At 46.0% G+C, this 26,269-nt stretch overlaps 1 protein-coding gene across 1 annotated transcript in view; it reads right to left on the bottom strand.

Moving 5' to 3' along the window:
• LOC132836055 (proto-oncogene vav-like) overlaps nucleotides 1-26,269 on the bottom strand; it is a 137,685-nt gene that overhangs the window by 67,506 nt on the left and 43,910 nt on the right. The window contains exon 2 of the mRNA XM_060855296.1: nucleotides 21,450-21,566. Within this exon, the coding sequence (XP_060711279.1) occupies nucleotides 21,450-21,566 (117 nt within the window). The remainder of the gene's footprint in view (nucleotides 1-21,449; nucleotides 21,567-26,269) is intronic.

The following is a 26,269-nucleotide window of genomic DNA, read 5'->3' as shown; positions in this document are numbered from 1 at the left end:
AGATCTTGCGCATCCCCGGACGGTTCACTCTCCTACACATAGTTTTTTTAAAAAAGCCCGTTTCCCCAGTATTCCTGCTCCCCTGGGTGCACAAATCACCTCTTTCTCACCTCCCACCCCAGTGACTGTTGCCATGAATACAAACGGGAAACTATGATGCTGACGGACAAAGGAAGGTGCTGAGGAGACCTGCTCATTGGCCCTGCTGCCAGGGTGGTCATCACTCTCCTTCCATGCAGCTGCTTGGGGCAAGAGTGGGGTTTGAAGGGGCGTGGAGAGGGAAGCCTCCCTAACACTCCCAGCCAACATTTAAACCTCAGCCAATATCACTCGAACAGAGAGGGGATGTGAGGCAAGGGAGCCGATGGGACGTCTGGTTAGATTACTTACAGTGTGGAAACAGGCCCTTCGGCCCAACAATCCACACCAACCCACTGAAGCGCAACCCACCCATACCCCTACCCCTACCCCTACGTTTACCCCTTTACCTAACACTATAGGCAATTTAGCATGGCCAATTCACCTGACCGCACATCTTTGGACTGTGGAAGGAAACCAGAGCACCCAGAGGAAACCCACACAGACACGGGGAGAATGTGCAAACTCCACACAGTCAGTCACCTGAGGCGGGAATTGAACCCAGGTCTCTGGTGCTGTGAGGCAGCAGTGCTAACCACTGAGCCACCATGCCATCCCCTTGCATTTTGCTCATATCTTGTGATGTTGCGACTGCAATGGCAGAATGCTTTGGGACACTTTGAAGTTGAGGTGCTATCCAGATGCAAGTCTTTCCCTTTCTGGTTATCATTACCCAGACACCCCCATTTCCTTTAAGGTGGAACTCGGAGTGAGGGTTCACGCCCAGCCGTGGTTTGAGAGTGGGGGGGTGGGGGGGGTATGAGAGGGGGAGTGGATGGAGAAAGGTCCTGCCCCCTCCTTGGGTTGTGCTGAATTGGGCTTTGCGAGTTTGCACTGCCTCTGAGTGACTCGAGGCCCTGCGACAGGAAACACAGCCTCAGCTTCGAGAGGAAGAGGCTTCACGCAGCAGAAGCAGACAGGAAGCCTTTCTATTGGTCGGCCAAGATGCTCGCTGCAACACCATCAGCGGCAAAACCCCTTTCCTTCAGAACCCAGCCTGGGCTGTTTGAGGTTCTGGCGTCAAATAAGAGGGATCCAAATGAGCGCTTTAATTCCCTGCACCCAACCCCTCCGCACCGATGAAATAACTTGAATTTGTGTAGCGCCGTTCACCACCTCAGAGTGTCCCAAAGAAGCAATTTACAAGTTCCTTGATCTGCAGTCATGAAGACATACTGCACAGAAACAGACCCTTTGGTCCAATCACTCCACGCCCAACATAATCCCAAATCAACCATCAGGAGTTGATCCATATCCCTCCAACCCTTTCCTATTCATGGACTCATCCAAATGTCTTTTAAATGTAATCAGACCTGCGTCCACCCCTTCCTCTTGGCATATTTTCAAGGTGAGAGGATAGGGATTTAGAAAGGACACGAGATTAACTTTCTACACAGAGAGTGGTTCAGGCATGGAATGAACGGCCAGAGGAAGCGGTGGATGTGGGTACGGTTGCAATGTTTTAGGAGACATTTGGATAGGAAAGGAAAGGAATATGGAGAATGACAGGCATGCGGGACTAGTTTGGTTTGGGATTATGTTCGACGTGGACTAGTTGGAGGGAAGGGGCTGTTTCTGTGCTGTATGACTCTATGACTGTCACACTCAACATGGTGGTACACAGTGAGGCTGATGGTGTAGTGGTATTGTCACTGGTGTAGTGATCCAGAAGTCCTACCCAATGCTCTGGGGATCTAGGTTCAAGCCCCAACATCACTGTTACAGTTTTTAAACCCAATAAAAAGAAGACCCATCTTTGAGGGGTAAAACTGTCAAATGAACCCCACTGCCTTCTTGGTTTTAAAATGGAGCTCCATACAAGCAGTACTCTCAGTTCCAAGTATTGCTGTTTTTTTTTTAATGAACTGGGTTTATTCCTCACTCTACTTCTGCCCAGCTGAATGGCTGAGATTAAAAGCGAGTAGGCGAGGTTCTTGTTAAACTTGTCTCTAATTCACAGCGTAAACAATCTCTCCATCGACATCAGCAAAACGAAGGAGCTGGGTCAGGAAGTGGAGTGGAGGACACACACCTCTCTGCAGCAATGGTGCTGAGGTGGAGATGGTCCGGAGCGTCAGGTTCCTGAGAGTGATGGTCACCAACAATCTGTCCAGGTCCACCCATGTCAACGCAACGGTCAAGGAAGCACTGCCACGCCTCTCCTTCCTCAGGACGCTATGGAAATTCAGCATGTCCTCTTACCGATTTTTATAGATGCACCACAGAAAGTCCGGACTGGATGCAGAACGGTGTGGTTTGGCAACTGTTCTGCCCAAGACCGTGAGACATTACAGAGACTGGTGAACACAATCCAGCCTCCCATCCACTGACGCCATCTACACTCCCCGCTGCCTCAGGAAAGCAACCAACGTCATCAAAGACCCCTCCCACCCTGATTATACTCTCTTCCATCGGGCAGGAGATATAAAAGTTTAAATACACTGACAAATAGATTCAATAATGGCTTCTTCCTCACTGTTATCGGACTTTTGAATGGACCTCTCAAACGTTAATGATGATCTCTCTCTCTCTGCGGCTGTAACAATGCAATCTGCACTCTGTTCTGCTACCCTGATGTACTTTGTGTGGTAAGATCTGCCCCATGGAGCACGCAAACAAACACTTTTCACTGTATATTGGTACACGAGACAACAATAACTCAGCCAATGGATCAGTCTGAGCAGGAGAATGACCTGACTGGCACACTTTCAAAGAGCATAAACCAAACTCCCTCACATTCATCAAAAGGTGTGTGACTTCCAAACAGGTATTTTGCCCCAACCCCCAACACCAGTTACCTGCTCCGGATATCCCTGTTGGTCAGTCAGTACTGCAGTGGTCAATAACCTGCTCTGAAACATTGATAAACCATCTCCATCATGCTGTGTCTAATATTCCCTTATTGGCATCAGTTGGCATTATCCCATTAAGCCTACACATTAACAATTACAATGTTGTCACACATTTTCAACTCATCTCTCACTTAATTACCAGGATATTAGAGTTACAGACTGAATAAAAATTAGGCAGGGGCTGGTAGATTTCTGCAAGACTAAAGAGGTATGGTTCATGTCAAAGAGAAATCTGAATTTCTATGGTGCCTATCCCCACCTCAGGATGTCTGAAAGTGCTTTAAAAACAACTAAGGCATTGTTCAATTGCAGTTGTTGTTAGGTTGTAGGAACAGGAGAAAGTGAGGACTGCAGATGCTGGAGATCAGAGCTGAAAATGTGTTGCTGGAAAAGCGCAGCAGGACAGGCAGCATCCAAGGAGCAGGAGAATTGACGTTTTGGGCATGAGCCCTTCTTCAGGAATGAGGAACACTTTCCTCATTCCTGAAGAAGGGCTCATGCCTGAAACGTCGATTCTCCTGCTCCTTGGATGCTGCCTGTCCTGCTGCGCTTTTCCAGCAACACATTTTCAGAATGTAGGAATCCCAACAGCGAGGTTCTACCCTGCAATGCATTAATGCCAAAGCCGTCTGCTGGTTTAGTTGTTGGGTGAAGGACAAATATTGGTCAGGACTCTAGGAAAAGCTTAATTCCGTGCCAAAACAAGTTTGATAAGAACACAAGAACCAGGAGCAGGAGTAGGCCGTCTGGCCCTTCGAACCTGCACCACCTTTCGATAAAATCACGGCTGATCTTTTCATGGCCTCAGCTCCACTTGCCCACCCTCTCACCATCACCTTTAATTCCTTTACTGTTCAAAAATCTATCTTTGCCTTAAAAACACTCAATGATGTAGCCTCAACTGCTTCACTGGGCAGGGAATTCCACAGATTCACAACCCTCTGGGTGAAGAAGTTCAGCCTCAGCTCGGGCCTAAACCTTATTTTGAGGCTATGCCCCCGAGTTCTACTTTCACGCCCCACCCCCAGTGGAAACAACTTCCTTGTTTCTACCATGTATATGTTTCTGTAATTATTCTAAATTCCAATGTGTCTAGGCCCAGTCTACTCATTACAAACACTCCTGGATTTATGGTGTAGCTAACATTCAGCACATTTCCTTTTAAAACAAAAAATGGGTAGGGATGAATATGTAATTAATTGCGTTTCTGTAAAAGCCAGTGCCTGTTTTTAAAACAAGACTCGGTTTTAGGAAGTGAATTGGCTTCATTTTAAAACAACGAGGGTGTAGAAAGAACAATAAGAAATACGATCGCGGCGACAGGCAAGATGGTGGGTGAGCCAGAGAGTGTAACATCTGAAGTTCTGACTGGAAATCAGATGGTGACAAGCCTGTCTGGTTAACCACAATCGTCGACTTCATCGTAAGACCTTTAACTCGTTCCTTCTCCTTACAGAAAGAGTCATTCGCTGCTTCTTTCGATTTTGCTGTAACCAGTGTCTGTACATTTCATTCCTGATAATAAGATGGGGCTGATAGGATTGATCAGGTGACAAAGCAGATGAAGTTTTGAAGGAATGTAGAGGTGGCTGGAAATATCCACCCCCCGCCTGCACACTGCCCGAATCCTGGGCCCCCAGGCGTATCTCATCATGGTTTGGAGTCAGTTAGGTGCTGGAAGTCAGAGTCAATAGATGTGGTGCCGGATGAGCACGGCAGGTCAGGCAGCGTCCGAGGGGAAGGAAAGTCAACATTTTAGGCTGAAACCCTTCTTCAGGACTGAGGAGGGAGAGGCAGCCCAGACGTAAATGGTGGGGGATGGTGATAAGTGGATGCAGGCATTGTGATTGGTCAGTGGTGAAAGGTGGAACAGATAGATGAGTATCACTGTCATCAATAGACTCCCAATTCCGGATTCTTACTGAATTCAAATTCCACCTGGCCCCAGGGTTATGCTCTTTAGGAAGTCAGGCCCTTCCCCAGAATGACTGACTCAAACCCACGCCCTCAGAGTTTACCTGGGCTCTCTGGATTAATAGTCCAGCAAGCCATCTTTTTGCAAATTCTTTCAGCTCGGTGTGTGATGGGGCAGGTTCAGCCTGGTGCGTGAACGGGCGAGATTAACTCATGATCTGTAACCTGGCTACGATTAATCGGTTCGGCCTAGTGAGCACATCCGACGGGGGAGGTGGGGCACGGTGGCTTTCTACAAACAGCATGTCGAACTACAGGCTGTGGATGGAAAGCAGTGCTGACTCGTCCTAGATGTACTGAGGTGAGAGGTGTTTCCCTTGGCCACTGTGAAGAGAAATGAGAGCGGGTGAGGTTTGGCCAGATGTAACTGTGGTCAAAGGAGCGAGACAAGCCATCGAGGCGATGAATGTGACCAGGTTGGGTGCATCAAGTCCAGAGCAGGTATTGCTGAGATGCTGTGGTCAATAACTGAACTTATGATTCATTCTCATTTGACACCATTGCAAATAAAAAGGCCTTTTTGTCTGATCTCCCTCTGCTTTTACCTCTGTCATCAAAACCATTCTTAAGTCAGTCACTGGCAGCATCAGGATTCGATCTTGGAATAAATAAGCATTTTATCTAAAAATAAACACTGAAACCTTTTGGAATAACAATAAATAAAAGCTCCATCCAGAACATCCAAAGTGAAGGTTGGAGCCCAAGGCGGGGTTCGTGAGCTGTAACTTGGGGCTCATTGGGCAGTGACGAGAGAGCTCAGTCTGAGTTATAACACCATGTCTCACACAGACAGACAGATCCTGCTCTGACAGGTCACCACCGCCCCTTCACCAAAGCCCTCCTTCCCACCGCCCATCCCAGTATCCCCACCCAAGCCTCCCATTCACTGACAGAGCATGACAATTTCCGTCCTGGGTCCTGGGTGAGAAACAGTTCGGGGAGGAGTTGGTCTGGAGAGAGAAAGGAAGTAGGCACCATCCTGACTAGGGAAGTATATCACCATTCATTCAGTGTGACTGGGTCAAAATCCAGAAACTCCCTCCCTGAGGGCACTGTGGTCGTATCAACATCCCAAGGACTGCAGTGTGTCAAAAAGGTCGCTTTCTCCAGGACCATTAGGGACGGTCCAGCCAGCTAACCCCCACATGCCGTGAGCAAATGAAAACAAATAACAAATGAAATATTAGCTGCGATCGAACAGTGGAACAGTGGAATTAAGCCAATGGGCCAAATGGATTAATTCTGCTCCTGTGTCTTATGGTTAAAAATAGGCGAACTACAGAATGGTGGAAGCAAAACACAAATTTGTCCCTCCTTTGTACGGAGGAAACATTTTTAAAAATGTGTGCTGTGATTTAACTGTGATCTCAGTAATTGCATGATAGGACTCTGCTGGAATTCTGAAACCTTTCCAGCTCAGACCATCCTGCATTGCAGCCCTAACATATATATAAATACTGTTTAAAAGACACTGAAAAGGCTGACCTGAACTAATACATAGAACAGAAGGACCTTTCTATCATCACTAGTCCAATTATAAATCCCAGTTCCCATCTCAACTAACTCAAAAAAGACTCAGAGTGCCCTTTATTCAGTTGAATAAAGGGAACTATGGAGCTATGAGGGAGGAGCTGGCCAAAGTTCAATGGTGCAATACCTTAGCAGGGATGACAGTGGAGGAACAATGGCAGATATTTCTGGGTATAATGCAGAAGTTGCAGAATCAGTTCATTCCAAAAAGGAAGAAAGATCCCAGGAGGAGGCATGGGTGGCCGTGGCTGACGAGGGAAGTTCAGAAACATATAAAGTCAAAAGAGAAAAAGTATAACATAGCAAAGATAAGTGGGAAAACGGGGGACTGGGAAGCTTTTAAAGAACAACAGAGGATTATTAAGAAGGAAATATGCAGAGAAAAAATGAGGTACAAAGGTAAACTGGCCAAAAATATAAAGGAGGATAGTAAAAGCTTTTTTAGGTATGTAAAGGGGAAGAAAATGGTTAAGACTAAAATTGGGCCCTTGAAGACAGAAACAGGGGAATATATTACTGGCAGAAGAGTTGAATTGGTACTTCAGATCTGTGTTCACTGGGGAAGACACAAACAATCTCCCTGAGGTAACAGTGACTGAAGGACCTGAACTGAAGGGAATTTATATTTGCCAGGAATTGGTGTTGGAGAGACTGTTAGGTCTGAAGGTTGATAAGTCCCCGGGGCCTGATGGTCTACATCCCAGGGTGCTGAAGGATGTGGCTCAAGAAATCGTGGATGAGTTGGTGATGATTTTCCAGAGTTCGATAGATTCGGGATCAGTTCCTGTGGATTGGAGGGTGGCTAATATTATACCACTTTTTAAGAAAGGTGGGAGAGAGAAAGCAGGAAATTATAGACCAGTTAGTCTGACCTCAGTGGTGGGAAAGACGCTGGAGTCTATTATAAAGGATGAAATTACGACACATCTGGATAGTAGTAACAGGATAGGTCAGAGTCAGCATGGATTTATGAAGGGGAAATCATGCTTGACTAATCTTCTGGAATTTTTTGGGATGTAACTCTGAAGATGGACAAGGGAGATCCAGTAGATGTAGTGTACCTGGACTTTCAGAAAGCTTTTGATAAAGTCCCACATAGGAGGTTAGTGAGCAAAAATTAGGGCACATGGTATTGGGGGCAAAGTACTAACTTGGACTGAAAGTTGGTTGGCAGACAGGAAACAAACAGTAGTGATAAACAGCTCCAGTTCGGAATGATAGCGGTGACCAGTGGGGTACCGCAGCTTTTTACAATATATATTAATGATATAGAAGATGGTATTAATAGTAACATTAGCAAATTTGTTGATGATACTAAGCTGGGTGGCAGGGTGAAATATGATGAGGATGTTAGGAGATTACAGGGTGACCTGGACAAGTTAGGTGAGTTGACAGGTGCATGGCAGATGCAGTTTAATGTGGATAAATGTATGGTTATCCACTTTGGTGGCAAGAACAGGAAGGCAGATTATGACCTAAATGGAATCAATTTAGGTAAAGGGGCAGTACAGAGAGATCTGGGTGTTCTTGTACACCAGTCAATGAAGGTAAACATGCAGGTACAGCAGGTAGTGAAGAAGGCTAATAGCATGCTGGCCTTCATAACAAGAGGGATTGAGTATAGAAGCAAAGAGGTTCTTCTGCAGCTGTACAGGGTTCTGGTGAGACTGCAGCTGGAATATTGTGTGCAGTTCTGGTCTCCAAATTTGAGGAAAGACATTCTGGCTATTGAGGGAGTGCAGCGTAGGTTCACGAGGTCAATTCCTGGAATGGTGGGACTATCTAATGTTGAAAGATTGGAGCGACTGGGCTTGTATACCCTTGAGTTTAGAAGGTTGAGAGGGGATCTGATTGCGACGTATAAGATTATTAAAGGATTGGACACTCTGGAGGCAGGAAACATGTTTCACCTGGTGGGTGAGTCCCAAACCAGAGGACACAGCTTAAAAATACGGGGTAGACCATTTAGGACAGAGATGAGGAGAAATTTCTTCACCCAGAGAGTGGTGGCTGTGTGGAATGCTCTGCCCCAGAGGGCAGTGGAGGCCCAGTCTCTGGATTCATTTAAGAAAGAGTTGGATAAAGCTCTCAAGGATAGTGGTATCAAGGGATAAGGCAGGAACAGGATACTGATTAAGGATGATCAGCCATGATCATATTGAATGGTGGTGCAGGCTCGAAGGGCAGAATGGCCTATTCCTGCACCTATTGTCTATTGTCTATTGTCTACCTGTTATGTCCGAGCCTGTGCACCTTCAGTATTGGAGACCACGTCAGTTCTTCAACCTTTGGACTAAGGTGTCAATAAAATAATTATCTGCATAAAATTAAACAATTCAACCCATTGGATCAATGGTGACAGGGGCGGGGTCATCTGGGAACATCTGAAATGATCGACCCCAGAGAGTTGTGGAGGCTAAGTCACTGAAACTATTTAAAGAGGATAGCTTTCTGAAATAACGGGCAGTTGAGTTCTAGGACTAGCTGGCATGGGGGAGGAGGTGAGGCCGGGGGCAGATCAGTCATGATCTGGTTGAATGATAGGGCAGGCTTGAGGGGCTGAATGGCCTATTCCAATTATCTCCATCTCAAGATAATTAGGACAAAGAACAAAGAAAATTTACAGCCCAGGAACAGGCCCTTCGGTCCATCCAAGCCTGAGCCGATCCAAATCCACTGTCTAAACCTGTCGGTCAATTCCTAAGCATCTGTATCCCTCTGCTCCCCACCTACTCATGCATCCGTCCAGATGCATCTTAAATGAATCTACCGGGCCTGCCTCTACCACCTCTGCTGGCAACGTGTTCCAGACACCCACCACCCTCTGTGTGCCGTGTGTAACCCCCTTAAACTTTCCATCTCTCATGTTGAAAACGTGACCTCTCGTTACTGAATCCTTTACCGTGGGATAAAGCTTGTCTCTATCCACCCTGTCTACACCCTTCATGATTTTATAAACCTCAGTGAGGTCCCCCCCAACCCCCCCCAAAATTTCCTTTTTTCTAATGAAAATAAACATAACCTACTCAACCTCTCTTCATAGCTATTACCTTCCATACCAGGCAACATCCTCATAAACCTTCTCTGCACCCTCTCCTAAGCGTCCACATCCTTTTGGTAATGTGGCGACCAGAACTATACACAGTATTCTAAATGCAGCCGAACCAATGTCTTGTACAGTTTTAACATGACCTGCCAGCTCTTATACTCAATACCCCGTCCAATGAAGGCAAGCATACTATGTGCCTTCCTGACCACTCTATCCACCTGTGCAGCAACCTTCAGTGTACAATGGACCTGCACTCCCAGATCTCTCTGCTCATCAACTTTTCCCGAGGCTCTTCTGTTCATTGCATAATTCGCTCTAGAATTAGTCTTGCCTAAATGCATCACCTCACATTTGTCTGGATTGAAAACCATTTGCCACTTTTCGGCCCAACTCTCCAGTCTATCTCTATCCTCCTGTATTCTCTGACAGTCCCTTATGCTGTCTGCTACTCCACCAATCTTCGTGTCATAATTGGCTTGTGCATGCATCAGTGTGTCCTGCTGACTGTGGGGTCATACGTGCGAGAGCGGGAGACTTGGCAAGGAAGGGGCTTGTGATCGTACCAACATGTGCACATCAGAATCAGGAGGCCATTCAGCCCTTCAAGCCTGCCCCACCACTCAGCAAGGTTCGTGGCTTATCTGACTGTAACCTCAAATCCCCATTTCCACCTGAACCCGAGAACATTTCTTTAACAAGACCTTTTCTTTGTGTGGTGTAAATTGGGAAGAACAGCAGCTCAGCATGTTAATCTGAAAGTACCCTGACAGTACAGGGCTTGGACTGGCCAAACAGTCAACTCAGAGAGAGGAAGGAGCTCTGATAAAGATATCAGCATTTTATTGGCTGTTATTTGTTTGTTCTAAGAAATCAATGCATCAAAAACTACTTTAAAATAGCACCACAGGGGGGGTCAATAAACCTTTTGCAAAATTGTGTGCACACTTGAGTGAGAATAATCCAAGGCAAGCAAGTCAAATGTTGCAAAGGGTCTTGGATGATTAATAACTGTTTTCAAAGAGGAAGGACCATATTAGGTGCGAACTGAAGTTTCTCAATTCGCACCTTGCGTTGTTACAATCTCCTCTCAGCAGTTCAAAGTTATTGCATCGAACAGGCACACCACACCAAAACATCTCTCAATGCACTCTATTTCCCACCAGAAACCGCCAACAGCAGTAAAAGAGTTGCGCTCTCAACATGTGCAGCAACTTAATTGCATCCTGACAAGAGTTAGCGAAACCAAAATAAAAACACATTCATTCAGCCATTGAGAGTTGACTTAAAAGTGACATGTCAGACCTGGTGGTGAGAGCAAAATAATCAATTGCTATAAACACCCACAGCAGCTCCATGAAGGGCCTATACTGTAATCCCGCTCTACACTGCTAATGTGGAGAAATGATTGACTCAATCTGCTGGGAATCCAAGGTGGAGTCTCGTGGCGATATTTCACCCAGCCTTGTCAATCTGTGAGAAGAGCTCCCAGTCTGAATGGAGAGTCTTCCTTTTGTACTCATTTTGTGGGATGTGGGTGCCGCTGGCCAGGCCCAACATTTATTGCCTGTCTCTCGCTGCCCCTGGAGAAGCTGGTGGTGATCTGTCTCCTTGAACCGCTGCAGGGTGTGGAGGGGCAGTGCTGTTAGGGAGGGAGTTCCTATATTTTGACCCCGAAGGAAGGGCGATATATTTCCCAAGTCAAGGTGGGTGGGTGGCTTGGAGGGGAACTTGCAGGGGGTGCTGTTCCCCTTAACTGCTGCCCTTGTCCCTCTAGATGGAAGTGGTTATGGGCTTGGAAGGTACTAATACTGGACGTTTGATGAACTGCAGAGCATTATGTACACACTACTGCTGCTGAGCATTAGTGGTAGAGAGGGTGGATACCCGTGGTGTAATAACCCAAAAGCAGAATCCTGCAGATTTTGCTCCCTAACAGCATGGTATGTGCCCCAGGGACCACAGCAGCTCAGGAAGGCAACTTACCACCACCTTCGCCAGGCAATAAATGCTGGGCCCAGCCAGCGACGTCTACATCCCATTAACAAATATTTTTAAAAAGTTGAAGATCTGCATTAAAAGCAGGAGATCAGCAGGTCTGGCAGCAACTTTGCAGAGAGAGAGAGAGAGACCGAGTTAACATTTCAGGTCAGCGACCTTTCTTCAGATAGTGAAATGTTAAATGTGGAATGTGAGCAATAAAGAGTGGGATCCCTTTTTTTGAAACAAAAATGACCTTCAGGGAGAGGGGTGACGCTGACCAACCCCATTGGTTGGCTGTTCCTCAGGTGGAGAAAGTGAGGACTGCAGATGCTGGAGTTCAGAGCTGAAAATGGGTTGCTGGAAAAGCGCAGCAGGTCAGGCAGCATCCAAGGAGCAGGAAATTCAGGAAGAAGAAAGGCTTATGCCCAAAATGTTGAATCTCATTTTCCTTGGATGCTGCCTGACCTGTTCCTCAGGTGTCCTGGTAACACAACATCGTAACAGCACCAAAGGGGTTGGGGGATGGGGACACTTCACCCATTGTGTCTCTGCTAGCCCTCTGAAAGACGATTGTACCACTCTTCGGCCTCTTTCTCTGTACCCTTCCTTGTTCCTCCTTCCCTTCTCGATAGTAAGTCAACTCCCCTCTGTGTTTGGTGATTGAACTCTGTCCCCAGCAAGCTCTTGGGGAGGGGTGGGCGGGGGGAAGCTTTCTTGATCTCGCTGAGTGAAGACTGCTTTCCCCTGTGCTTCCATGCCTTCCATTGCCACCCAATCCCAGGCCCCCAGCCTATCCCCACAACCCTGCCTTGACCATGGCTAATCTACCTGGCCTACACATGCCTAAGGAGACTTGCTTTCAATGCTCAGAGCTTTTGAGTACAGGAGCTGGGACATTGTGTTGAGGTTGTTTGGAACATTGATGAGGCATCGTTTGGAGTACAGTGCACAATTTTGGTCACCCTGCTACAGGAAGGATATTATTAAATTGGAGAGGGTTCAGAAAAGCTTTACCAGGATGTTGCCTGGAATTGAGGGTTTGAGTTATCAGGGGACGTTGGGACTTTTTTCACTGGAACGGAGGAAGTTGAAAGGTGACCACATAGAGCTTTACAAAATCATGAGAGGCATAGGTAAAGTGAATGACAACCATCTTTTTCCCAGGTTGGGGGAGTTCAAAAGTAAGGTGCATTTTTTTGAGGTGAGAGGTGAAATATTTAAAAAGCTCTCGACATGCAACTTTTTTGCACAGAGGGTGGTTTATATGTGGAATGAGCTGCGTGAGGAAGTGGTAGATGCAGGTACAGTTACAACATTTAGACACGCACATGAATAAGAAAGGTTTAGAGGGATCGGGGCCTTGGTTTAATTTGGGAGCCCTGGTTAGCGTGGATGGGTTGGGCCAATGGGTCTGTTTCCATGCCATGTGACTCTAATCCACCCTAACCTGCATAGCTTTGGACTGAGGGAGCAAACTAGAGCATCCGACAGGAAGAATGTGCAAACTCTACACAATCACCCAAAGGTGGAATCAAACCCACGTCCCTGCTGTTGTGAGGCAGCAGCCACCGAGCCACTCTGTCTATCCCTCCTTAAAAGGATTCAGTTGGGTTTTTGCTTACAGACTTTCACAGTGACATTGTGTGGTTCAGACACAGAGATTTCCCGATCTATTGTAGAAAGGTACAATACAAAAGAGGATCTCCAACCCATAAACTCTGTACTGCCAACATAATACAACTACCTCCACTCTTCCCACCTTCCCACACTTGGCCCACGAACCGAATCTTGTGACATTTCATGCAAGTACTTTTTAAAGGTTGTGAGATTTCTTGCCTCAACTACTGTCCCTGGCACGGCATTCCAGATTCCCATCATTCTCTGGGTGGAACCACTATGCCTCAAATCCCTGCTCAACTTCCTGACTGAGTTGCAAACCTCATTCTGGTTGCCAGTCCAACACAAAGGTCCTTATTTCACTGCCCCATGACTGAATAAACCAGTCCCCTACAACCTTAGAAACAGACATCCCTCAGAGCATCTCATACACTAACAGTTGCTGGGTAACTCAGAACTGAAACATGCCTGGAAACAGAGGCATGTTGCCAGGCATCTGCTTTTATACTCATCAGGACCCACGCTAGAATGCCACAGGAGAAAAGCGTGCTGATTGGTTGGCTCGTCAGCCCTGATTGGACAACTAACAAATGATTAAGGCTAAATCCGTTGTGCTTGTGTCAGCTCATTTATGTTGGCTTGAAGATTGCTCCAGGAGCAAAAGGAATATGTTTCAGTTGTTGCACTTAATGAGCAACCCAGAAACATGTGGAGCCTATATAACCCACATTGCTTTCTACATAGCAATGCCTCAGCCAATCAGCACTCCTTTCCTTGTGTGATATAAATTGTTGCGATTGTTTGAAATTTGGAATTCTTGCATTCGTCCTGATAAGCATAGACAGAGAGCTTCAATGAAACATCTCTTTGATTTAATCTCATAGATTCTATAAGATAGGTAATTGGGCCATTAACTGAAACAAAAATATTGTTTAATATGCCAAAAGGTAACAGGGTAGCAATTGTGATGATGCTGTAACTTTAAGAGGCGTGTATTGTCCTGGTTTCTTTTAGAGAGAGATTGGTGGACAGGTAGTGAATGGTCTATGAGAAGAAAAACAACTTGTGAGGCCTTGGGGGGTCTTTTTTAAGTTGGAACAATAGAAGCAGCCCGACTGGGTGTGTTCAAGTTTTCCTAAATCCAGGATTTTTTGAGTTAGCTTTCAATAGTTATTGCTGAGGTCTCAGCAGGGTTGGAAGGCAGTGAATCTGTCCTGGTTGCTACTCTCTCTCTCTCCAAATTGTCTTTTGATGTTCCCTCCTCCTAGATTGGAGAACTGCATGTGAGACAATCTGTTTTCTGAATTTGTCTTTTTGCCAGAGGGTGGGTTTATGGGATGTTACCCTATTGGAACAGTTAATTATAAACAGTTACTGTATTTAGTATTCTGTTAAGTTTTCCAATAGAGTTGTTATTTCAAGTTCCTCTTTGTTTTGTTGTATTTTAGCTACAGTATTTAAATAAATTGTGTCTGGCTTAACATCAAGTGGCTTGACCAATTGAATTGCATCTGGAATGCTACACCCTACATTTACTTCTAAGACGAGGAATGGTTATGGTCTAGGCTACCTTCTCAATATATTTTTCGGAGGATTGTTCTGGTCCATAACACAACCAATAATCGTAAAGGACAGTATCAGGAGATTTGTCATTTCAGGATGTCATTGGCTGGGCCAGCATCGGTTCCCCATTCCTCTTTGCCATTGAGAAGATGACAGCAAGCTGACTTCCTCCCACAATGTTGTTCATTCCCCCCAGGACTGAGCACATCACTGCACAGACCAGCATTTGTTGCTTGCCCTTAATTGAACCGAGTCAAAACGTGTGGCGCTGGAAAAGCACAGCAGGTCAGGCAGCATCCGAGGAGCAGGAGAGTCAACATTTCGGGCAGAAGCCCTCCATCAGGAAGCCTTTCATCAGCTTCCTCGGATGCTGCCTGACCGCCTGCGCTTTTCCAGCACCGCTCTTTTCAACTCTGACTCTCCACCTTCAGTCCTCGTTTTCTCCTTAACTGCACTGAGGGGCTCACACAGCCTGTTCAGTTAAGAGTGACTGACCATCAGTTAACATTGCTTTGGGTTTGGATATATGCATAAGCCAGCCTTCCTTTCCCCGAAGATGCATTCGTGAATCAGATGTGTTTCTGCAACAAACCATTATGTTTACTTTCCAAATATATTCATTGAATTCATATTTCACCAGGCACCATGGTGAACCCATGTCCCCCAGAGCATTAACCGGAGCCTGTGCATTACTAGGAGAAAGTGAGGTCTGCAGATGCTGGAGATCAGAGCTGAAAATGTGTTGCTGGAAAAGTGCAGCAGGTCAGGCAGCATCCAAGGAGCAGGAAATTTGACGTTTCGGGCATAAGCCCTTCTTCGGGAATGAATTTCTGAAGAATTTCCTGTTCCTTGGATGCTGCCTGACCTGCTGCGCTTTTCCAGCAACATATTTTCACCTCTGCATTACTAGTCTGGAACATTACCCCCAAGCCAGGTCTTCCCCCTACTCATTGACGATAGTCACCATTACTGAGAGCAGATATATTAATGTATTGAAATGGAGATTGCCCCATGGGTGGGATCTGAGCACAAGGCTGTGAAGCATAGGTCCACACCAGAAGGAATAGCAGTCAATTGAACGCCCATCGTGTGGATAATGTGAGGGGGGGGGATGGGGGGGAGATGCCATTCACTGTCCTCCTCCTTTCTGCTCGAAGGTCAGAAAGTATCAGGAAGCAGCGTTTTCACCTACATCAGAAGGTTAGATCAGGTCCCAAGGAAATGCACATGAGAACAAGGATTCAGGATCCACACAACAAAGCAGTCAGACACTGCAAAGGCAAAATGTTAGGGTTGGCGTTGTGGAAGGAAGAGGTTAAAAAGGCACCTTAATCTGAGCCAGTTTGACAATGAGGAAAGATTAGGGAGGCTGAACAGTAGGAGCTCACCATCATCAACAGCAAAGCTCAGATATACTAAACCATACAGATCAGACAATGTAATTTTATGACTGTGTCATTATATAATTAGAAGGAGCGGTGCTGTGACAAATTACAGAACAGCAGAGGGGGATGTCATTATTGCAGGATCCCAGAAAATAGAAGGTATTTATGTTGCAAAGCAAAAGCCAAGTTAAACCCTGCACCCTCGCCCACTCACATTGATCTCGTTTATCAAGGGGAAACATGAGACAGGAATGTTAGCTGGGCACCAGCAAATTTAACTCAACTCTCCCAGCTGTAAACCTGATTAAAGTCCGCCAGTGTATTTTTTAAGTTTTTCCTGGCTCCCACCAACTTCGCCATGTTACAGTGTCTGCCATTCGAACCACATTCAGAAAACCGCCCGCGTGGCGTTTTGGCAGCACATTTACCTGACCGGATCATTTCAGCGAGCAGTGAGTCCCACCTCGTGTCTAGCTTGTACCTGGGCAGGGATGGCTGACCCCCCTCCGACCTACTGTTCAATTATTCCGCCTTCGATTATGTGAGTTTGGGCACCAGTGATGCTTACCGCATTTGATTTGTTACGCCTGGGCGAGGACTCAGAGAAAAATAGACAAACTGGAGAAAGGGGGGGAAAAGCAGAGCTGAAGCATGGAGCAGACATTTCAAAGCACTCAATAATCAAATGTCGAATGGAGGTGGAAGCTATTATTGTTGATGTAAGCTGAGGATGTGGAGGTGTTGGTGTTGGACTGGGGTGGACAAGGTCAAAGGTCACGAGATACCAAGTTATAAGCAAATAGATTAGACTCCCTACAGCGTGGAAACAGACCTTTTGGCCCAATAAGTCCATATCAACCCTCCAAAGAGTAATCCACCCAGACCCACTCACGCATCTATCACAATGGTCAATTCACCTGGCCCACACATCTTTGGATTGTGGGAGGAAACCCAGGAAGACAAGGGGAGAATGTGCACACTCCACACAGACAGTCACCCGAGGCTGGAATCGAACCTGGATCCCTGGCGCCTTGAGGCAGCAGTGCTAACCACTGAGCCACTATGCCACCCATAGGTTTATTTGGAATCAAAGTTTTCGGAGTGTTGCTCCTTCGACAACTGAAGCTCCCAAAGCGTGGGATTTCAAGTAAACCTGTTGGACGATAACCTGATGTTGTGTGACTTCTGACAATGTTAACAAGAGAGAATGTTTCCTTCATGGGGGAGAAGACAGAAACAGGGGGCAGAGCTGAAAAGGAAGGGGCCTCTCGCTTGAATCAGAGATGCGTAAATTTATTTTTCTCTGTCTGAGGAATTCTTCGCACCAGGTAGATTAGATTAGATTACTTACAGTGTGGAAACAGGCCCTTCGGCCCAACAAGTCCACACCGACCCGCCGAAGCGCAACCCACCTATACCCATACATATACTCCTTACCTAACACTACGGGCAATTTAACGTGGCCAATTCACCTGACCCGCACATCTTTGGACTGTGGGAGGAAACCGGAGCACCCGGAGGAAACCCACGCAGACACGGGGAGAACGTGCAAACTCCACACAGTCAGTCGCCTGAGGCAGGAATTGAACCCAGGTCCCTGGCGCTGTGAGGCAGCAGTGCTAACCACTGTGCCACCGTGCCACCCAAGTAGTGGGGGAGGCAGAATTATCGGATATTTTTAAGACTGAGATACTTTGAAATTGCAAGCATTTCAGAGCCCTAAAACCTTGCGATTTCACATACACCTATTGGACTATAACCTGATCTCGTTTGGTCTTTGACCTTGTCCACTCCTGTCCAACTCCGGCACCTTCTGATGGACAATAAAAGGAGGTCAAAGTGTAAGGAGGAGTAGGTGGGAACTGAGGCTACTGTCCTATCAGACACAGTCTTATCAGAAGGCAGAACAGGCTCGAGAGGCCAAATGGTCCTAAGTTGTGTGTTCATATCACTGCATACCCCCAGGGAGGGGCAGTCACATCAGCTCAAGTACTGCACACAGGCAACAGGTTAATCTGGTGTTTGCAGCTGTTCATCCAGGCGGCTGTGTATTTTCACTGCACAGTTCATGAAAAAAGACCCACAAAAGGTGGAACATATCCAAGTCTGAATCACTTCAATTCCAAGGCATGGGGTTATAAAAAAGACATGAAGTAAGACCACTCCATTTTCTGTTTCTAACAGCATCTCAACCTCATGCAGGCTTCATGGCCATGGTCTCTCCTGAATAACTTCAGGCAGTTACAAATTCATGCTGCCTTTTTTCCTCAGAAACAGAGCTGCTTCAGCTCACTCTTGTGACTTGGTCAAAACCTGGCATGTGGGAAAATGATTACGTTTCATTTCATACTTTGATTAGATTACTTACAGTGTGGAAACAGGCCCTTCGGCCCAACAAGTCCACACCGACCCATACCCCTACATTTACTCCTTACCTAACACTACAGGCAATTCAGCATGGCCAATTCACCTGACCCGCACATCTTTGGACTGTGGGAGGAAACCCACGCAGACACGGGGAGAATGTGCAAACTCCACACAGTCAGTCGCCTGAGGCGGGAATTGAACCCGGGTCTCTGGCGCTGTGAGGCAGCAGTGCTAACCACTGCGCCGCCCACTTGTAAGATTTCAGCCTGGTTCTATTCTAGCTTTCAGGTGAGACATTAGACTGAGACTGTCCACTCTGTTGGACGTGAAAGACTGCACCCCAACATTTCATCGAAGATGAATAGAATTCTTTGTGGATAACAATTGCATTCTCAAAGAACACTAAAGCAGGTTATCTGAACACTGAGAGCTTTCTGTGTGCACATTAGCTTTCTGTAGGTGAACTGGGGATCTTAGTTATAGAATTGAGGCATGGACTATTTTCTAAAAGGGGAGAAAATTGAGAACTCTGAAGTGCAAAGAGATTTGGGAGTCCTAGTCCAGGATTCTCTCAAGGTAAACTTGTAGGTTGAGTCAGTGGTTAGGAATGACCCCTTCGGGCTCATGCCCGAAACGTCGATTCTCCTTCTCCTTGGATCCTGCGCTTTTCCAGCAACACATTTTCAGCTCTGATCTCCAGCATCTGCAGCGCTCACTTTCCCTCAGTAGTTAGGAAGGCAAATGCAATGATAGTATTTATTTTGGGACTTTACTGTAAAAACAGGGATGTACTTCTGAAGCTCTGTAAGGCTCTAGTCAGACCACATTTGGAGTATTGTGTGCAGTTTTGGGCCCCATATCTCAGGAAGGATGTACTGGCCCTGGAGTGTGTTCGGAGAGGTTCATGAGAATGGTCCCAGCAAAGAACAGCTTAATATCTGAGGAACGTTTGAAGTCTCTGGGTCTATACTCAATGGAGTTTAGAAGGATGAGAGGGGATTTCAATGAAACTTACAGTATACTGAACAGCCTGGACAGAGTGGACATTGGGAAGATGTTTCCATTGATAGGAGGGATGAGAACGCTGAGGGCACAGCCTTAGAGTAAAGGGAAGACCTTTTCGAACAGAGATAAGGAGAAACTTCTTCAGCCAGAGAGTGGGGAATTGAGGGAATTCCTTGGTGCAGAAGGCTTTGGAGGGCAGCTCATTGAATGTACTTAAAACCGAAATAGATAGATTCTTGAGTATCAAGGTGATCATGGGTTAGGGGGAGAAAGTGGGAGAATGGGATTGAGAAACTTATCAGCCATGATTAAATAGTGGAACAGACTCAATGGGCTGAATGGCCTAATTTCTGCTCCTACGTCTTATGGTCTTATGATAAGCGGACGCTTATTTAAAACTGAGATGTGAAGGAATTTCTTCTCCCAGTGAACGGTTGGAGATCCCTTCCACAGAGAGTTGGTCACTGCAGGCTAGGTCATTGAAATAGCTAAAGAGAAGATAAATGGATTTTTGAAATGTCAGGGAATTGAAAGTTAGAATGAGCTGGAATGAAAGACGGGTTCAAGTCTGCTGCAGATCAGTCATAGTCTTGCCTGGATGGTGAGCTACGCTTGAGGGGCCAAATGGCCTACTTAAGTTCGAGTGTACGTGGTTTGGAGCAGCGACCTTTCTTTCCAATTCATTCATGGGATGATGTCACCGCTGGCTAGGAAAGCATTTATTGCCCATTCCAGAGTCTACTCCATTGGTGCGGGTCTGGAGTCACACAATGGCCATACCAGGTATAGATGGCAGATTTCCTTCCCGAAAGGGGACCAGTGAACCAGGTAGACTTATATCACCATTCCTGAAGAAGGGCTTATGCCCGAAACGTCGAATCTCCTGCTCCTTGGATGCTGCCTGACCTGCTGCGCTTTTCCAGCAACACATTTTCAGCTCTGATCTCCAGCATCTGCAGTCCTCACTTTCTCCTTTTATCACCATGGCCAACATTAGGCAAGCAAAGTGATGGGTGCCTGGTGACCTGTTTGACAGGATTCGGGCTCGAATCCTTCTACAGCAGATGGTGGAATTTGAATTCTTTAAAAATCTGGAATTAAGAGTCTAATGATGACCATGAATCCGTTTTCAATTGTCGGTACGACCTATCTGGTTCACTAATGTCCGATTGAGAAGGAAACTGCCATCCGTACATACTCTGGCCAATATGTGACTCCAAACCCATAGCAACATGGTTGACGCTTACCTGTCCTCTGGGCAATTAGGGATGGGCAATAAATGCTGGGCCAGCCAGCGATGCCCTCATCCCATAAATGAATAACGGAAGGAAAACGCTCCAAAATCTCCAAGAGCTACCAACTCTGTTAGTGGGGACTACTGCTGAGATGTCATCCTTACGAACATAGGAGTGTGAAAGGGAAACTGCTAGAGTCACCTTGCACCTTCCACAACTTGAAGATGTGCCAATACACTCAACATCCAACCGGAAACAGATACCTTTGTGTGCCATTCCGCCAAACTTCCCACCCATTGCCAGTGGGAAAACTGGAGCCAGTGACCTTGATAACCGGGTGCGCCGGTTTCCTCCCACAGTCACAAAGATGTGCGGGTCAGGTGAATTGGCCATGCTAAATTGCCCATAATGTTAGGTAAGGGGTAAATGTAGGGGTATGGGTGGGTTGCGCTTCGGCGGGTCGGTGTGGATTTGTTGGGCTGAAGGGCCTGTTTCCACACTGTAAATAATTTAATCTAAATAACCACACTGCTGCCAATTGGTCGCACAGTCAGATAATTCAGGCTATCAAACCGATACCTGACCCCTTTGCAAATGATTCAGCAGAATTGACCATCGACTCAATAAACACAAAGGAACAACTGAAGTAGCTCAATAATAAAAGGGTTGAAAAAGTAATTTGCCTTCCCACAGGTTTGTATTTCCTCAGGAAGTGCAGAGAACGAAATTTCAGACTGTAACATAAACACTGTACCTTGGCAAAATCGCGTACGTCGAACAGATCGAAGGCTTCAAACAGTTCACTCTTCTTCATGTTGAACTTCTCGCAGCACGCGTTTAAAAAGGTCCGGATATTCTTGAGGCAGAGGAACTGGAAAGCAAGACGGGGCAGATACAGACAGGGTCAATTCATGGCAAGACCACTCTCACGTTAAAAAGTTTTGGGCATATTCCTGTCCCCAATTCTCCCTGCCTGTTGCTACAGGTTTGTCATCACAACTTTTTGAGTTTGGAGAAAGGCAAAGTCAGAGACTGGGGAAGTCTGAAAAAAAAGACTCTGGATTCATATAGCGCCTTCCACAGGATGTGCCAATACACTCGGCGTCCAATCAGAGACAGCACTGCAATGATGACTAGAGTATCTGTTGTTGACAACACTCCTTCAAAGGGCTTGGAGTTGTTTCACTCTGCTTAGGAAGTGCTATGTAAATGCAAAATATTTTTGTTGCCGCACGCTAACCTTGCCAGAAGATGGTTATAAAACCAGAAGGGTGTAGGAACACTTAGACTGCTCAGCCATTCAGTGAGACCATGGCTGACCTAGTAACTCCATTTTCCTGCTTAGTTTTTTACCCCGTAACCCATATTGATTAAACCTCTTCCTGTCTCAGCCTTGAATGTATTTAATGACCCAGCCTCCACAGTCCTCTGCAGTAAGGAATTCCACACATTCACTCCTGGCTGAGAGAAAAACACCCTCCTCATCTCTGTCTTAAATGCACAACTCCTTACTCTTAGAATATACGGTCTGGTCCTAGATTCCCCCACAAGGGGAGACAACGTCTCCACATCTCCCTTTTCAGGCCCCCTAAGAATTCTTAATGTTTCAATAAGGTCATCTCTCATTCTTCGAAACTCCAATGAGTAGGCCAAACCTCCTCAACCTCTCCCTCATAAGATAGTCCTTCCAAACCTGATATCAGCCAAGTGAACTTTTTCTGGACTGGTCCAATACCAGTATATCTTTCCATAGATAAGGGAACCAAACTGTGGTCTGTACAGTGTTAGCAAGACTTCCCTTTTTTTTATTCCAGTCCCTTTGAAATAAAGACAATGTTCCACACATCTTCTTCATTTCTCACTGAACTTGGAACATTCTTTTTTTTTGTGATTTATGAATTACATTGATGAAGGAGAGGTGATGGACTATTGTTGCTGGACTATTAATCCAGGAGCTGAAAATGTGTTGCTGGAAAAGCGCAGCAGGTCAGGCAGCATCCAAGGAGCAGGAAATTCGACGTTTCGGGCATAAGCCCTTCATCAGGAATCCAGGAGACTCTGATAATGTTCCAGGGGCCTGGGTTTGAATCCTGCCATGTCATTTAAAAGGCATCTGGATGGGTATATGAGTAGGAAGGGTTTGGAGGGATATGGGCCGGGTGCTGGCAGGTGGGACTAGATTGGGTTGGGATATCTGGTCAGCATGGACAGGTTGGACCGAAGGGTCTGTTTCCGTGCTGTACATCTCTATGGCTCTATGACTCTGTGACTGATGGTAGAATTTGAATTCAATACGTATCTGGAATTAGAAGCCTAAATTTGACATTGAAACTGCTGCTGACTGTCAGGAAAAAAACCCAACTGGATCACTGGGGAGGGAAACCACCATCCTTACCCAGTCCAGACCCACAGCAATGGGAACCATGAGCATAAATTGCTGGAAAAGCTCAGCAGATTTGGCAGCATCTGTGAAGAGAAATCAGAGTTAACATCGAGGGACCCTTCCTCAGGACTGTTTATCCCACAGCAATGGGCGTTGACACTTAATTGCCCTCTGGGCAATTAGGGATGGGCAATAAATGCTGGCCTGGCCAGCGATGCCATCAGCCTGTGAATGAATAAAAAAGTATATTGCACCCCCTTCCCCAAATCCCCCTCTGCAGTTTTTCCCCATTTAAACAATATTCAGCTCCTCTGTTCTTCCTGCCAAAGTATGGCATTATATTCTACCTACCAAGTTTTTGCTCTGTCACTTAACATAACGCTTTGCGTCATCTTCCCCTCCTTGCCTTCCCACCATTTCTTTTGGGTCATCTGTAATAGCCCATTAATTTTCCTCATCTCAGACCCTATTGTCTTGCCAATGGTGACTGCACTAGTTACAACGTGCCATCTTGAAAATGCTCCCCTTTATCTCAAACTCTCTGTCTTCAATTGATTATCAAATCCTCCATACTAGTCCCTGACCAGTGAGCTCTTATTAAATACCCTTATGTGCAGTACCTTACTGAAAGCTGTTTGGAAATCCAAAATACATTACATTTACTTGTCCCCCTTTATCGATCCTGCTCGTTACGTCCTCAAAACAATTCTAATGAACTTGCCAGGCACATTTTCCCCTTCATAAAGTCTTGCTGATGTTGTGTTGGTATTCGAAATTTCTAAATGCTCTACTATTACAGATATTTTCTGTTCGGATGCTTTATTACAACCCCTGGAGCAGGTGGGACTTGAAACCAGGCCTCCTGGCTTAAAGGGGTGGACACTACGATTATACCTTTTAGAATAGAGTTAAATAATCTCAAAAACAGATGTTACACTAACTAAGCTGCAGTGACTTGCTTTTTATTGCCTTCCCTTTAAAATAAAAGTGCTACACTGGCGGGTTTTCCATTGTCTTAGACTTTTCTGAATCTAAGGAGTCTTGGTCAATGACGATCAATACATCAATTATCTCTGTAATTACTTTCTTTAAAATCCAAGGATGGATCCCATCTGGTTTGGGGAAGTTATCAGCCTTTGGCCCTATTAGTTTCCCTGGTACTTTTTCTCCAGGAATAATTATAGTGTTTATTTCCTCTCCTCCTTTTGCCACTTGATTAATCACATTTCCAGAATACCAGTAGTGTCTTCTCCTGTGATGATTAATACAAAGTATTGATTCAATTCCTCTTCCAATTCCTGGCTCCCCATCGTTATTTCCCCAGCCTCATTTTCTTGGGCTCTCTCTTCTTTTTTATACATTAAAAGAAATTTGTACTGTCACTCCTGCTGTTAGTTCACCCTCATAGTTTATTTCTTCCCTTTTGTTTAGTTTGTTTGGCTAATTTTTAAAACTTTCCTAGTCCTCTGACTTACCATTAAACTTTGTCTCTTTGTAAATGTATAGATCAGTTTGGTACTGCCCTTAGTTTCATTGGTTAACCATGATGGATTTACTGTCTGCCAAGGATCTCACTTCCTCACTAAGATAAAACTTTGTTGCGTGTCACGAGCTATTTTCTTAAATATCAGCCATTACTAGTCCACCGTCCCTTCTGCTAAACTCCTTTCTCACTCCAACCAACTCTGCTCTCATTCCTTTGTCAGTTGCTTCAGAGCTGAAAATGTGCTGCTGGAAAAGCGCAGCAGGTCAGGCAGCATCCAAAGAGCAGGACAATCGATGTTTCGGGCATGAGCCCTTCTTCAAGAAATATGCCCAAAACGTCGATTCTCCTGCTCTTTGGATGCTGCCTGACCTGCTGCGCTTTTCCAGCAACACATTTTCAGCTCTGACCCCCAGCATCTGCAGTCCTCACTTTCTCCTCAGTTGCTTCAGATCCAAGTTCTATCATCTCAAATGGATCGTTAAATTCTACCATGTTATGGTTACTGCTGCCTAATAGATCTCTTACAAAGACCCTGCCTCATTACACATGCCCAGTTCCAAAATAGTCTGATTGAATCCAGACTACATTGTTCCATTGCTGAAAATGTGTTGCTGGTTAAAGCACAGCGGGTCAGGCAGCATCCAAGGAACAGGAGATTCGACGTTTCGGGTCAGAGCCCTTCTTCAGAAATGAGGAGAGTGTGCCAGGCAGGCTAAGATAAAAGGTAGGGAGGAGGGACTTGGGGGAGGGGCGATGGAGATGTGATAGGTGGAAGGAGGTCAAGGTGAGGGTGATAGGCCGGGGTGGGGTGGGGGCGGAGAGGTCAGGAAGAAGATTGCAGGTTAGGAGGGCGGTGCTGAGTTCGAGGGAATCGTGTAGGTTAGGAGGGCGATGCTGAGTTGCAGGTTATGAGGGCGGTGCTGAGTTGCAGGTTAGGAGGGCGATGCTGAGTTGCAGGTTAGGAGGGCAGTGCTGAGTTGCAGGTTAGGAGGGCGATGCTGAGTTGCAGGTTAGGAGGGCGGTGCTGGGTTGCAGGTTAGGAGGGCGATGCTGAGTTGCAGGTTAGGAGGGCAGTGCTGAGTTGCAGGTTAGGAGGGCGGTGCTGAGTTGCAGGTTAGGAGGGCGGTGCTGGGTTGCAGGTTAGGAGGGCGGTGCTGAGTTGCAGGTTAGGAGGGTGGTGCTGAGTTGCAGGTTAGGAGGGCGGTGCATTGTTCCATTAAGCTGCTACAAAGGTACTCTGCGAATTCTTCATCACTGCTCCTTCTGTCAAAGGTTGAAGACACTCATGAATAATTCATGGCTTTTTAATACTCTGGTATTATCTCTTGATTTATTTTCTGATGTACAGTATAGCTGCTGCTCGGGGGCCTGCAGATTACTCAATGCAATGTCTTCCTCCCCTTGCTATTTCTTATCTTCATCTGTAAGGAGTCAGGATCATCCAAACTGAAGTCATTTCTTGCTATTGTATTTATCCTACCCCATACTAACAAAGCTACCCTTCCTCATTTTCCTTCCTTTCTTTCGAAACGTCACATGCCCCTGAATATTTAGTTACGAGTGCCAATTTCTTTGAAACAATGCTTATGTAAGATCATAACCATCACTGTCTATTTGTGCTTCTAATTTATTTGTTTCATCCTCAATACCATGTGGATTCAAGTAAAGTCATAGAGTCATAGAGACATAGAGACATAATCATGTA

Source organism: Hemiscyllium ocellatum, chromosome 45 (assembly GCF_020745735.1).
Source record: "Hemiscyllium ocellatum isolate sHemOce1 chromosome 45, sHemOce1.pat.X.cur, whole genome shotgun sequence".
NCBI classification, from domain to species: Eukaryota; Metazoa; Chordata; class Chondrichthyes; order Orectolobiformes; family Hemiscylliidae; genus Hemiscyllium; species Hemiscyllium ocellatum.
This window is presented reverse-complemented; position numbering and strand designations above follow the sequence as displayed.